This window comes from Pelodiscus sinensis, chromosome 1 (assembly GCF_049634645.1).
Source record: "Pelodiscus sinensis isolate JC-2024 chromosome 1, ASM4963464v1, whole genome shotgun sequence".
Classification (NCBI taxonomy): domain Eukaryota; kingdom Metazoa; phylum Chordata; order Testudines; family Trionychidae; genus Pelodiscus; species Pelodiscus sinensis.
The window spans coordinates 80,942,374-80,957,392 of NC_134711.1; the positions used below are offsets into that span (position 1 = coordinate 80,942,374).

The 15,019-nt window shown below is 41.3% G+C and overlaps 1 protein-coding gene across 1 annotated transcript in view; it reads right to left on the bottom strand.

Moving 5' to 3' along the window:
- The window catches only part of FGD6 (FYVE, RhoGEF and PH domain containing 6), a 119,522-nt gene that overhangs the window by 33,184 nt on the left and 71,319 nt on the right, over nucleotides 1–15,019 (bottom strand). Inside the window, exons 8-11 of the mRNA XM_006118299.4 lie at nucleotides 13,474–13,561; nucleotides 6,053–6,103; nucleotides 4,174–4,232; nucleotides 3,998–4,069 (exon numbers count right to left, since the gene is read on the bottom strand). Coding sequence (XP_006118361.2) covers nucleotides 3,998–4,069; nucleotides 4,174–4,232; nucleotides 6,053–6,103; nucleotides 13,474–13,561 — 270 coding nt within the window. The remainder of the gene's footprint in view (nucleotides 1–3,997; nucleotides 4,070–4,173; nucleotides 4,233–6,052; nucleotides 6,104–13,473; nucleotides 13,562–15,019) is intronic.

Genomic DNA, 15,019 nt, shown 5'->3' on the forward strand with positions numbered 1-15,019 from the left:
TTTGCTCCAACTTATTTTTAAGTCTTTCCTCTGACTTCTTGTGTTTCAATTGAAGCTACAATGTGGTGGCAAAGCTTGCAATATAGCTGCCAACCTATACAGAATGACAGAACCATAGGTCTGGAAGGGACCTTGAAAGATCTTCTAGCCCAGAATTCTGCACTCGAGACAGGACTAAATACTATCTTCTAGACTATTCCTGACAGGGGTTTGTCTAACTTGCTCTTAAAAATCTTCAATGACAGAGATTTCCACAACCTACATAAGCAATTTATTCCAGTGCTTAACCAACCTGACCGTTAGTAATAGTTTCCTAATGTCCAACCTAAACTTTCTTTGCTGCAATTTAAGCCCATTGCTTTATGTCCTATTCTCTGTGAATAAAAGCAATTTATCACTCTCCCCGTTATAACTACTTTTTATGTACTTGAGAACTATTATCAGGTTCCCCATAGTCTTCTCTTCTCCAACTACACAAATCCAACTTGTTTCAGCTTCCCTCATACGTCATGTTTTCTAGACCTTTAAGAATTTTGTTGCTTTTCTCTAGACTATCTCCAAGTTATCTATATCTTTCCTGAAATGTGGTACCTAGAACTGGACACAATACTCTAGATCAGGCATGTCCAAAGTCCGGCCCGCGGGCCAATTGCGGCCCGTGTTCCGGTTTAATACGGCCCCACAGGTAATTTGGCAATATCTATCTTTTATGGCCCCCAACGAATCCATATGTATTGAGATGAATATATTGTAAAATCTCAGTTAATGTCAGTTGGTCTAAACCAGTTATAAATATATTTGGACACAACATGTATACTTGGTGTTATGTTCCTGTTCATATTTTTTGAACTTAAAAGTTGACAGACAACCTTTATTACCAATAATATGTAATGTACTTTACAATGTTCCTGACATATATTTCAGCTTCCTGGATTTTTTTTTCATCTGGCTTTCAGATATGAAAGGCAGAGCGATTTAACACCTGTTTAGATTTGTCATCCATGTGACGAAATGAAAAGTATGCCATTTGCAATAAACTTTGCATAAAATAGTTAATTTGCATTTAATTTTAATGGTTCAAAGAATGTCAGGCAAAATGGTCGGCCCTCACGCATGTTCACTTCATCAAATCTGGCCCTTTTTGAAAAAAGTTTGGACACCCCTGCCTAGATGAAACCTAATCAGCATGCAGTACAGATGTTAAAGACTAGTTGACTCTCTGATAAGCATTTGCTTATTGGATAGTCTTTTGACTAGTCAACTAGACGATTCCCCCCACCCCTTGCTGTCTCTATAAGAGAAAGGCAGCAAACAGGGGTGGGAAGAGGGGTACTTCAAAGTGGCAGCGCCACACAGCTTTGAAACTCCAAGGCGGTGTTTCAAAGGGGCAATCACTGCACAGCTGATCTGGAGATCAGCTGTGCAGAGGCTGCCCCTTTAAAACGCCGCCTCCAGGGAAGTGCCACGTGGAGCCTGGGGTCAGCTGGGGAGCCCAGGATCAGCTGAGGACTCCTAGCGGCATGCAGCATACCATGGAGTCCCCTGCTGATCCCAGGCTCCATGGCTTTGAAATGCACAAGAGCTCCCACTGGGGTCTCTTGTGCATTTCAAAGCAGGCATCCGCATGCAGCCTGGAGTCAGCAAGACTTCCCGCTTGTCCCGGGCTGTACATGGAGTTCAGCATTACTCCTTTGAAACGTACAAGAGCCCCAGTGGGGACTCTTGTACATTTCAAAGGAGGAATGCGGAGTGCCCATTGACTAATGGATCAAAATTCCATTGATTAGTCAATTAGTCATTTAACCACATTTTTTAAATCCTGAGCATGTAATAGAGTGCAAGAGTCACTTCTTGTGTCTAGCTTACAGCAGTCCTGCTACAACATCCAAGAATGATGTTTGTTTTTTTGCAACAGTGTTATACTGTTGACTCATTTAGCTATAACCCCAGATCCCTTTTTGTAGTACACCTTCCTAGGCAGTCGTTTCCCACTTTATGTGCAACTGATTGTTCCTTCCTAAGTGTATTTACTTTTGTCCTTATTGAATATGATTCTCTATCCTTCAGATCATTCCCTCGGTTTGTCCAGATCAATTTATGTTCCAAAGCACTTGCAATTCCTCCCAGCTTGATATACTCTAGAAATTGTATAAGCCACATACCCTATGCCATTATCTAAACCATAGATGAAGATACTGAAGAGAGCCAATTCCAGAACTGGTTCCTGCTTGTTATGCCCTTCCAGCTTTACTGTGAAGCACTGACAATTACTCTCTGGGAACAAGTCTTAGAGGGGTAGCTGTGTTAGTCTGTAACTTTAAAAACAAGGAGTAGTTCTATGGCACCTTAAAAACTAACAAAGAAATGCTCATCATCTGATGAAGTGGGTTTTACCCACTAAAGCACATGATACTATATTTTTGTTAGTCTGTAAGGTGCCATGGGACTACTCGTTCTCTGGGAACAGTTTTCCAACCAGTTATGAACCCAGCTTATAGTAACTCAAAACTCAAAAGTTTTACTAATATCAGGATGTACCACAGCTCCAGCTTCCCCCCTATACACAAAGCATGTTACCCTGTCAAAGAAAGCGATTAACTGGTTTGAGACAATTTGTTCTTGACAAAACCATTCTGTTACTTATAGCTTGATTATCTTCTGTATGCCTGCAAACTAACTGATTGCTTAATTATGTGCCCCTTATCTTTTTATATACTGAAGTTAAACTGGCTGGGATCAAGTCCCCTGATTAGCCCTTACTGTCCTTATTATAGACTGGCACTGTATTTTCTCATTTCCTGTCCTCTGGAATCTCACCTGTCTTCCATGACTTGTCAAAACTAAGTGCTATGACTTAGATATTTCCACAGATATATCTACTTGTGTATGTGTGCAGGACTTCATGTGCAAAAACTTTTAGGTTTTCATAACAAGTTTTCCCTCAAAAAGTAAACTGAAAATGTCTTGGGAATAAGGACATTGGGAATAAGGACATTTTATTTCTTATTTTACCATCAGCATCAACTAAGATCTCTGGACTTTAGATGGAGAAGAACCATCATGATAAACTAATCTGAGCTCCTGTACATTGCACACCACAAAAAATAGGCCCCTCATCTCTGGCTGAGTTACTGAAGTCCTCAAATCACAGTTTAAATATTTTAGGCTACAGAGAATATCCACCATTTACTCTAAGTTTAAACCTGCAAGTGACTCATGCCTAACAATGCAGTGGGAGGTGAAAGACCCCATGGTCTCTGCCAACCTGACCTGGGGGAGAAGTCCTTTCCAACCCCAAATATGGCAGTCAGTTAGACCCTAAGCATGCGGGTAAGAGCCAACAGCCAGACACCTAGGAAATAATTCTTTGGAGTAACTCCCCCTTCTAGTGTCCTTTTTCTCACCTCTGGAAACATTTGCGGCTAGAAGCTGCAGATTGCCTACAATGGCCTGTAGCCCATCTCATCAAACCATCACCCTTCCATGAACTTATCAAGCTCAGTCTTGAAGCCAGTTAGGCTTTTTGCATCCCCAACACTCCCCACCCTATTCTCACTGGAAGAAAGTTTCAGAACTTCAATCCTTTCTGATGGTTAGAAACCTTCATCTCATTACAAAACTAAACCTGCTGATGTCCAGTTGACATCCATTTGTTCTTGTGTCCATATTAGCCCTTAACTTACATAACTTCTCTCCTTTCTTGGTGTTGATCCCTCAGTCCTTCAGATGTGTTCAGAGATAGAATTGTATCACTCTTCAGCCTTCTTTTGATTAGGCTAAATAAGTCTCCTCTTATAAGGTTTTCCATTCCTCTAACCATCCTAAGTAGCCCTCCTCTGCACCTGATTCCAGTTGGAGTTCATCTTTCTTAAACACGGGACACCAGAAATGCATAGTTCTCTCTACTGCAACAGTAGTTAGAGATGCTTAATATCACTTTAATCTGCATTACAGTTTTCTGGTTGCTACCTGTTGAATGCCCTTTTGCAGAACTTACCCTTCCTGGCTGAACAATCTCATGATGCCCATTTAAACTGTACTGAATCTGCATGAGCTTCTGAAAGTTATCCTATGGGGGGAAAAACACACACATTAAGAAAATTGCCCTTCAATTTAATGAAAATGCATCAGACAGCTTTAGCAAACCTCAGCTTCTACAGTTAGGATACTTACTCCCTGTTTCATGATGTCATTGGCATGGTTGGCTACTTCTATGACAACAGCCAGAGCACCTAAAGTGGGAAGGAACAGAATTTATTCATACCGGCTAGACAGTGGTTCAGTGTTCAAAAACATGCTGCCCCCTTTGGCTGGTGCTAAGAAGCTAAAGAGTATGACCCAAAGCCCGCATAAGTGTCAGAGGGAGCCCTTCTGCTGACTTCAGAAGTCTCTGGATTAGGTCTTAAAAGCTGTGTACTTGCAAACCATGATCCCCTGTGGCTGCACTATTGTACTATGATAGCCACCATATTTCTTAAAGCTAACTGAAACAACGTCACTCATTAGGCCAACAAAATTAAGCTCATAGCCAGCTTGCCTTACTCATACGACCTGTCCCTTTTACTGCAAGGTGACCACTTGTATTTGTGACTGTATAACGTGAGCAGGATAAAGCCTCAATGACAGCTCAGCAAAGGGACAGAGCCAATAACCGTCTTTTTTCCATTCCATCATCCCTGAAATGCCGGTCACAGAATTTAGAGGATTTCCAGTGGAACTATCACTGTATTTTTGTATTTTTAATTTTTCCATCATTGGGTTTATTGCTGATTAAGATTATATTCAAGTTTCAAACTTCACACATTTCTTTTTTAAGTGTCCAACATTTTGTACCCATGTTGTACTGAAGATGCAAAATTTATAAAAGGGAAGAGTTAGCCAAGAGGGGGAGCAGTTAGGTATCTCTGTATTCAATTAAAAAAAAGAACACAATGAAAAGAAGTGTTCCCAATTACTGCAGAAGAGTAAAGTAGGGATGTTAAGTTTAGTTTAATCAACTAATTGACTAGTTGATGAATTTCCTATCGACTAGTCGATTAGCTGATAAGTGGGGAGCCGCAGCAGGGTTAGGTGCCGGGCCAGGAGCTAGCCCTGCTGTGGCTCTGCCTTTTAAACAGATTAAGAGGTAACAGGCTCTTAATCTATTTAAAAGGCTGGCACACAGCAGAGGGACCCTGAGCAAACCAGGAATCAGCTGTCCTGGCTCATGCGGGGTCCCTCCTGCTGCGCTTTAGCCTTTTAAATATATTAAGAATCTATCGGCTCTTAATACATTTAAAAAGCAGAGGCATGTCTGGAACTAGGCACAAGCCGGGAATCAACTGATTCCCAGCTCATGTCCAGTCTCCGCTACCCCTCCTTCCCCCTGCAAAGACGGTGCTGGAGGGGAACTGGCTTTTAAGCTGGCTCCCCCCAGCACCAGCTCCTGCTCCCCCACCCTTGCTGCCTCTGATAAAGGCAGCAAGAGTGGGGGAAGCGACTATTTGACTAATTCCTCAACTATCCGATAAGCAAAAGCTTATCAGATAGTCGACTGGTCGCTTACATCCCTAGTGTAAAGGAACAATGTGAATTACTGCAGAAAGCAGCAGTATTTCCTATGGAATTTAAGTTCACAGGCACCCGCTCACACTTTCCTTCCCCTTGCTACTTCTGATACAGAGGCAGCAAGGGGAGGGGATGCATGTAACTGTTAGGATTAATCAACAAGCCCAGTCTTGTCTGTTAATTGTATAAATGAGTACACGCTAACATCCCTAGTATGGAGTTTTGGTAGTGGTGATGATGTGGGCACAAAGAGGAAAGAAACTAGAGCTTAAATTTCAGTTCTTGAATTCATTTTGCAGGGACAGCTGTTTTTAACTTGTAGACTTTGGACATTCTTCATGGGAAAAAAGCACAGAACCCTTCAACATCATTTTTCATAGTAACTTAAAACTAATACAAATATGTTTACTGGCTCACTACATTACATGCATCTAAAGTTTTCAAATCTTCTCATTGTTCATCTTTAACAAAACTTGAGATATTCAATCTAAAGAAATGCATTTACCTTGAGTATCCCTATAGTCTGCTGAGTCTTCTAAAAGATTCTTTAAATAATCTGCATAATAAAGAACAGATATTAAAGAAATACTTTGGGAAAGAATCAGTATTATAAAAAGAATAAGAGTATAAAAATTGCTGGAAGAAACGTACTTTTGGATGGACATATGCAATAAGTTACTTCCTCAATGGAATAAAAAAACAACTGAAATATTACACTCCAAAAATTAGTATTTTAGTAACAGAAAATATAATCTCAACAGCAGTGCAGCTACACAATACCTGTGAAATGCAGAGTATTTAAGCTGAATGTTTCAGATAAAAAAAGCAATGCTGAGCACTGAAATAAGTATAAAACATATTGCCTTATTTTACTCAGGAAAAACATTTACAGAAACCATGTTGTTTTCAGGCAAATGATATAATTTGTATAACTGCTATATTTTAGAACAAATCAACAGGCAGAAGTTATGAGTTAATTATTCAGTATGAAAATGGACATCTATACAAAGTTACACTTCATGCACTTATTTGTGTTTAATTTTATACAAATCATGACAGATTCTGATTACAAATGCTACTGTGTTTTGTGTTAGTACTTAACCTGATCATAATAAATAATCAGTATTTGGCAAAAGAATGTTCTGATTGTTTTATCATGTGAAAGAATTTTTGTTCTAATACAAGGAAATCTACAAATAAAACAAAACACCACAAATCAAAATTTAACCGTTTGTAATTAATGTTAAATCTCGTCTTTGCCCACTAGATGGCACACCTGATCAACAAAACATTTCTTGCTTTCAGGTTTTCAACATTTATTTACAAGACAACAAATCTAACCCTAAATGTCACAAGAATTGGGAAGCCTACCATATTCCCCTGTAATTTCCATTTCCTACAATATTTAATCAGAAAGTATAATGTATTGCCAAAGGTACTACATGTATCCCATCTGCAGCAGGCATCTGTTCTAGACACCCCAAAGTTCTAAAGTGGCTAAGGAGCAGAAGAAATGCAATCAAAAACTCAGAAATATATATATATATATATATATATATATATATATATATATATATATATATATATATATGAGAGAATAAATATTGCTATAGATTTATTTTTAACTTAGTGAATGTATTTGCTCATGCAAAGTTTTGTGGAGGATCTAGTGAAAAGCAAGGCATATGTCAGGTGAGGGTGGAGAAAAGCAGAGCAGTATGTTGGTTCTAATGTAGGAGAAGGGAGAAAGAGAAAAGACCAATTCAACTGAGTTAGAGGACCACCCCTTTTTTGCCACATATGAAGTTCTGTCTGTTAAAGGGCACCAGGCAATGTTTGTTTTTTTAGTACTTGTCTCTTCCATGACACTAACCCTTCTCCTACCATAAAACACAAGTTACTGACTCCTTTTCATATTCCAAGAGAGATTTTTGCTGTGATGGCTACATGAAATAATCAACCAAGTCTTGTATTTTTAAACCAATGTGGTTATGCTTGTTCAAATCCCAAATGAACATTTTAAATTGATATATGCCATTTTAAAACCAATTTTATATGAAATCTATTCCTTATTGACAAGAGTTAAAAAGCCAATATTACAGAATCAACTTAAGATAAAATAATGTATTTTTACACCAATTTAAGATATCCACACTAGTGTTGAAATCAGTTTAACCAAACTGGTTTAAAAATGCAAACACTTTAAACTAAACTAGGGCAACTACTGTGCAGACAAGACCTAAGAATAGGTAGGTAGAAACCTAGTGGGATAGTTGGCATTTATTTTAAAAAGCTGATTGCATGTTTTATCCTTCCCTTGCATCCTTTGCATAACGTTTATCTTCATAGGCTGTGAGCTCTTCAGGGCAGGATCTGTGTTTTACTATACATGTTTTGCACATTACCATAATACATATAACAAATCAGAATTAAAACACACTATGAAGGTTTCTGTGACCAGGCACTCAACATGGGACCTCCTGAACTAAAAACGTAATCTTCTACCAAATGACCAACCAGCCTTTGTAGCTGATGACAGGAACAATCCTGTATCCTCTGTGCCCTGGACATAATAGGGAACACAATACATTGACCTTTGTGTTACAATATTACCCTAAAAAAACTATCCATTGTTACTGGGAGCTTACATTCAAGACCCAAAAATGATTTTAAATTTCCAGTGTAATAGGAACCCAAACAGGGAACTGATTATTTCTTGATATACAAATGCTTTATGGCATACACTAAAGTTTTGGCTAAGAAAAGCAGATGAATAATGATGTATTATAAGGTGCAATTCTTTTGACAGGTACATTTATTTACTGACAAAAGTACAATTAAAAGTGCCAGCGAACTAAGAGTGCCAGACAGAACAGAGAGACGAAAGGCAAGTTTCAGCAGAAATGTATTCATCTGAAACTCTGCAGTCAAAAGAAGTGTGTTGATCTTAAGTTACAGCTCTATGGAGTATCCAATTAAACTTGCAGCTGCTAAATGCTGAAATAATATTTATGTAATTTTGAACATAACACTCCTTTGCGCATCTGGCTAGTAGTCTCTGTTCATGGCTAAAACCTATAGCTTCAAAGTAGATTCTGAACAGATGTTTCTAATCTCGCTTCTCCATGAATAGACACTGGAAATTCTGTGCTTACAACAACCTTTCTGTAGTTAATGGCATCAGACTATTACACAGAAGGGATTTTATAGAAATATATACCATTATGTTTTGCTGAAAAGCTGTAATTTAGTACAAGCACACTTAACAAGAACAAACAATTCTATGAACAAAACCCAATCAATGAGACATGATGACCTCTTTTTAGTTTAAAAAATACTAGGGGGCTGCACCCCTGCTTGCTATGCTCGCCAAGCCCCTGCCGCCAGAGAGGGTCAGGCTGAGGCTCTCCCCTCAGCTGCCAGGCCTCCTGAGGCTGGGCCAGCCCTGGCTCTCCCTTCCGTCCCGCTGCCAGTGTGAGAGGGTGGGACAGGCCGAGGCTGCGACAGGCCTGGCTCTCTCCCTCTGGCTGCCTGGGAGTTGGGCCAAGGCCGCGTCTAGCTTGGTTCTCTCCCTGTAGCCACCAGAGGGTTGGGCTGAAGCCACAGCAGGCCCGGTTCTCTTCCTCCAGCCATTGGGGGCCCCCCCCCTCCCCAGCCAGGGAGGGCCAGGTGCTTAGGTCATCCCGGACCTGGCTTTCCCCTACCCCTGAGAGTCTGAAACCAACCTGACCCTTGCCCCCCACACCGGTGGCCCCTGGTTCTTTGCCCTCCCCGGCCGCTGGGGTCAGGGGCCAGGGCAGGGTCGCGTCAGCCCCAATTCTCTTCCCAGCCTCCAGGAGGTGCCAGGCTGAAATCGCACCAGGTCCAGCTCTTCCCCCAGCTGCTGGGAGGGGCTGGGCCGAAGCAGCACCGGGTCTGGCTCTCTCCCTGGCAGTGGGGACAGGCCAGGTCACAGCTACCCCATCTCCTACCCCCACCAGGGAGGGCTGGGCCGAGACTACAATCATGGCTGCTATAGCTGTTTCCCCCCAGCCTCCGGTTTGAAAGGGAGGGAAGGGCTGGGGCCACAGGCAGCCCGAGTTCTCCATGTGGGCCCTGGGGAGGGCTAGGCTGGGAGTACACGGTGCTTGGTTCCTGTGGATGCACAGTGACATGTCGTCACTGTGTCGTCCCACAGGAAAAAGTTTTTTTATGTATAGAGAGAAACTAGTGATCATCACTATTTAAGCACAAAATCTGAGTCAGTGAAGTTCAAGCATTATTTACAGAAGATGTACAGTATTCTTAAAACAAAATATAAAAACTAAGAGGAAGGGTGAGAGATATGGTCTAATTTTCTTCTTCCTTCCTATTGCCTGACTTGAAATAGGCTCAAGGAAGTATAAATATAATCACTGAAGCCTACTTTTTTTAGCTTTTAGCTTGTCAAGGCCCTAATATAAAGAAAAATATATATTCTAAATTCCCCATATGATGTGGATTTAATTGAAATAAGCTACAGGTCTGTGCAGGAGACATATGAGAGTCTATAACGATGTCTAGCCCTTGGTATGATGGACCACTGATAGCTTCAGACACAGCTACAGGGCATAATACAAAGAAAACCCAATAAAAAACTGAAATGGAGGGTGAGGATGTGCCTTGAACTGAGACAGAGTCTGCAAGAGAAGGTAAAGACTGAGAAAATGAGCAGAATGCAGGAAAGAAGGCTCACCCTAGAAAAGGATGGAACACATGAATATTGCACAGCCTCCGAGGTTATGTCTACACTAGCTCATTAATTCGAGCAAGGTAGGTAAATGAGGCGACCAGAGTTGCAAATGAAGCCCAGGATTTAAATATCCCAGGCTTTATTTGCATGTTCCCGTCCTCATTCCATGAGAAGTAACAGTTAGTTCGAATTCATGTTTCACTGCCGCATGTAGCCGTTTGGTAGTGAGTTCGGGCTAGTGAAATTTCAGAATGGTGACCAGATGGGAACATGCAAATAAAGCCTGGGATATTTAAATCCTGGGCTTCATTTGCAACTCTGGTCGCCTCATTTGCCTACCTAGCTTGAATTAACAAGCTAGTGTAGACATACCCAGAGAGATACAGAGATTTGATAAGGGACACAGACGATTTGGGGAGGGAGAATAATTTGACTCCTTTATTTTCTGACTAGACAGTAAAGGCTTCCGACTATCCATCACAGCAACTTTTTTTAATACCTGTTATACTAGAATCAAGCAGTTAGTATGTGGAGATGTGAAAGCTCGTGTGATTAAAAGGAGGAACCATATAATTTGACAGATTTAAGAGCCATTGACAGATCCGGAGTAACAATTTCAAGAGACAGCAGTAATCTTGTAAATTGCTGTAATTGCAAAGGTCCATGGAAACTGGAAAATAGAAACTGGAAGTGTATCATAAAAACAAGGCTGGCCAACTAACACAGAGCACTTAGATAATGTTGACACTAATGGGCCCAGCAACTGCATTTTACTGATTTATTTTCCCTCTCCCCACCACAATCTGTCTACTTTATTTCCTGATGCATCTACAGAATAGGGAAATTTTGGCTCTGAATGCAACAACTTTATCATTTAAAATCACCTGCATTCTTGTTTCACTCATGCTTCCCAACCCATTCTGATGCTGGCCCCAAGTATCTTTACTACAGGTTGGGCCTCTCTGGTCTAGCACCCTCACGACCTGACCAGTCTTGAATGAGGGGATTTTCCAGACCAGGGAGGACCCTCCCCAATGGCCCATACTGCCCCTGGGCTACGGCTCCAGCCAGGCCCTGCTACTGCCCCAGCCCCTTCAGGGCCCTCTACCTGATGCCAGCTCAGCTGCTGCCAGGGCCGGAGCTCCGCGGCCGAGGCCAGAGCTCCCCAGTCCCAGAACTCCATCACTGTCCACGGAGCTAAGTGGATGCAGAGCTCCAGCCCCAGCAGCAGCCAGGGAGCTCTGCAACTGCCAGGCTCCGGGGCTAGAGCTCGGCAGTCAGGGCTGGGGCCAGAGCTCCCTGGCTTCCGCTGGGGCTCACCGGCCACTGGGGCTAGAAGGGTTGGAGCTGGCCAGTGGGGCCACAACTCCAGAACTCCTCGCTGCACCATCCACCCTGCCCTGCCATGGGACTCCCACCTGAGTCACCAGCCCCCCGACCTTCCCGCCCCACCACCAGACCTCGCTGTTCCTGGGCTCTGTGGTCTAAGAAGATCCATGGTCTTACTGGACCACGAATGTTGCTGGACCAGAGTCCCAGTTTGGGGAGGCACAACCTGAAGTCTCTGCAATACAAGATTTTCATGGAAACCACCCAGTATTAAGCAATTGCAATTGACAGAATGGATAGACCTCTAGCTACCTATGAGGTAGGTACAAATCTTATTTTATGACCAAGACAAATATAATGTAATGTGGATTGATACTGCAGGCTGAGCAATAGCAAAGAAAGTATAGCTCTCCTTTTGACATTATTGTATTGCGCTTTCTAAGAGCTAGAATTAAACATAATCAGCATAGATAAGAGTCTGAACTTCGAGCTTTTCATTCCTCCCATGGAACAGAGAACAATTCTGTTTAGAAACCAATACCCTGATCCTGCAATTTGATCCATGCTAGTAACCACTTACCCCTGCACAGAGTCAACAGGGCTCTACATAGGCACAAAGATCTGCCTACACACAGATACAGTTGCCTGACTGAGGCTCTACTATGGTATCTGCCAGACAGAAGAGGATTTACAAGACAGTCCCTCCCCCATGATCATGAGGAGCCAGTTTTGTTTTTGAAGCCATTAAGCAATGGGATCTGTCTCAACTGCATTTATCAACAAGGTCTTTACTCCTCCCTGCCCTTTGCTTCCACCCTTTTAATTATGCCTTTGGTGTCTTTGAGAAACCAAGACTCCTCTGAATTTGGAATAAATAGCAGTCCCTCTCCCATGTCTAAAGTTAGCGTCCTTTTAAAATAAAAGGATCAGATGTCTTTTTATAAGCTTTTACTTTGCCTTGCATTGAAAGAAGTGTGAACATTTCCCACGCACTAATAGCCTATTTTCACAGGGTTTCCCTGACTTCCCTCTTTGATTTTAATGAAACTGAAAATAAAATGATTAATTTTAACAATAATCTAGTGACTGCAATGTAACAGTTTATGTTATGTTGTGCATCAGCATTGCTGAACTAAGTACCTTAGGGGAAACAGCATTTCTTAAGTCAGCTGCTGCAGAGTCAGAAAAGGATCATGGAGGATTTTATTTTTGTAATTACAACATATACAAAGGGTATTTTTAAATGTCTCAGCAAGGGGCAGTATCATGAAAAAACCTGAATATTTATGAACTCTAGAGAATTCTAAATCCTTGACACTATCCTTTATAATGTGTCTTCCCTACATCCCTAAAGCATACACATTTATAAATCAAGCAAATGAACTTAAATCCTATAGTTTGGTTAACAAGAAAACATTTTTTAAAATAGCAGCTAATTTTAGGGGGGTGGGGGGGAAGCCAGGACTAATGGGATTTAGTACTTGGATCAGACCGTAAATTAAAATAATTTTTTTTTCCAATGGCCAGACCCTTCCCCCTCCACCTATCATTCTCACATTTGAAATCAATGCTCTTTTCCGACCCTAATGGCATGATTGGATTCCGTAGGTGGGAAAACAGAGCAAACTATAACAAGGTTTGATGTTTGTGACAACTGCTGAATTTATCTACCAGGAAACGAATCACATGGCCAAGAATAAGGATATTTTGCTGTGTATTTTATGACTGCCAGTATTACTGAGGAGAACTTCTAGCTGCACAGTGCATTTTAAGGGATCTTCATACATTTGTAATTAATATCCTTTGCTGAGTGCTGACAGCCTCAATTTCCAGGCATTTGTAACAACTGGCTTTCAAACTTGTCAATAGATATAGCTTGACAGTACCTGTTAAAAGCAGCCTATACTGAGGAATCCTCTGAACTGGCTTAAGTAGATAATGCTTGAGCGCCAGACTAGCACAGCGAGGACTCATCTGAAAGATGAAACACCCAAAATAAATACTCATAATGCTCCAATAGTCACTTCCCTACTACCCAAAGAAGCTGCACCTCTAAACAATTGACTTTTACTTTTGTGCTGCAACAGCATGCATTCCGTTATCCAGCTTTCACCATGTGGTAGTACATATACATCTGAGCTGGTTAGGGCAGCCCTCTGGTATGCACAAAATAACATTTCTCTGTTGGTTTGTTTGCTACAGCATTGCTAGCAGCCAGATCTGATCATTCCTCCACACTAAAGAACACACACAAAACAGTATATTTCACAAATTAAAGAAGATACACAGTAGGGAAACATGGGAATTCTATGCAAAAAAATCAAAGCATCTGCTTTGTTCTAAGATGAGGAGAATTACATGACTCTCCCTAGAAAAGGAAAACCTGTATGCTAGCAGTGAAGGCAGAGTTAAACATTTTTAAAGGGACAGACTCCAACATGTTTTAATGACCATGGGTTGGATGATTTGGCCCTTCCCTATTGCTCATTCCAGTTCAAATTTCCTGGAAATCATTTCTTTTGACAAAATGCTATCTGTGCATGAGCAATACTCAAAAGAAGCACCTTCACTAACAGGGATATGTTTTCTCTTTGATAATTGCTCTTCTTTTTGTGTCCTGTATCCCTTTGCTCTCTCTGCCTCACTTAAACCTCCTCCTGGTTGCAAGTAGCCTATTTAACCATGCACACATCTGACATACATCTTATGTCGTCCCTGCAAAGCAGGGTTACATTTGGGGGTGCACACTTAGTGAGGCTTGGTAAAAAATAGGCCCTCTGTGACCAGAAGATAGCTGTGAGTAAGTTATGCCTTCTCTGCTGGAAAGGAAGTCGCACAGTACTGAGCTCAGTAGTTGCTTACTGTGTCAGTCAACAATTCATTCATTACTGAATTAATCTCTGCCAAAAAATTGAATAATCCTCACAAGTGCTCAGTGATGTTTATTCTGGATTGCATGTTTAGAGATCACAGCTCTGATCTGTTTTCAGGGGGATAAAGTGAGAGGCTGGCATGGGTAATCACTTTTGCATGATTATTGCACGTGCTCGGTTTGAGGAATTGTTTTGTTTTATTTTCAGGCTCAGGGAGCTCATTTTCCCATGTTTCCATTCCAAACCAAACATAGGATGTGAAGGCCGATATTCTACCCTCATTTTTCTTCTGCAACCTCAATGAAGTCAATGGGTTTACTATGGTAGAAGTCAGCACGTACTTTGACCCAAACACTTATACTTTTAAAAGCAACTATTGTCCACCTTAAATCATATTTAAGAAGCCTTATTTTTAGAAATGTTAGGCCTTCTGAAAATCAAATCCCTTCAATAGGTCTCAAACTGGACTCACAAAATCATTAGTCATTTTTGCAAATCTAGGCCAGAGTGATTACATTCTTTCTTCTGCCTACCCTCTGGTCCCCACTGTGATCTAGAA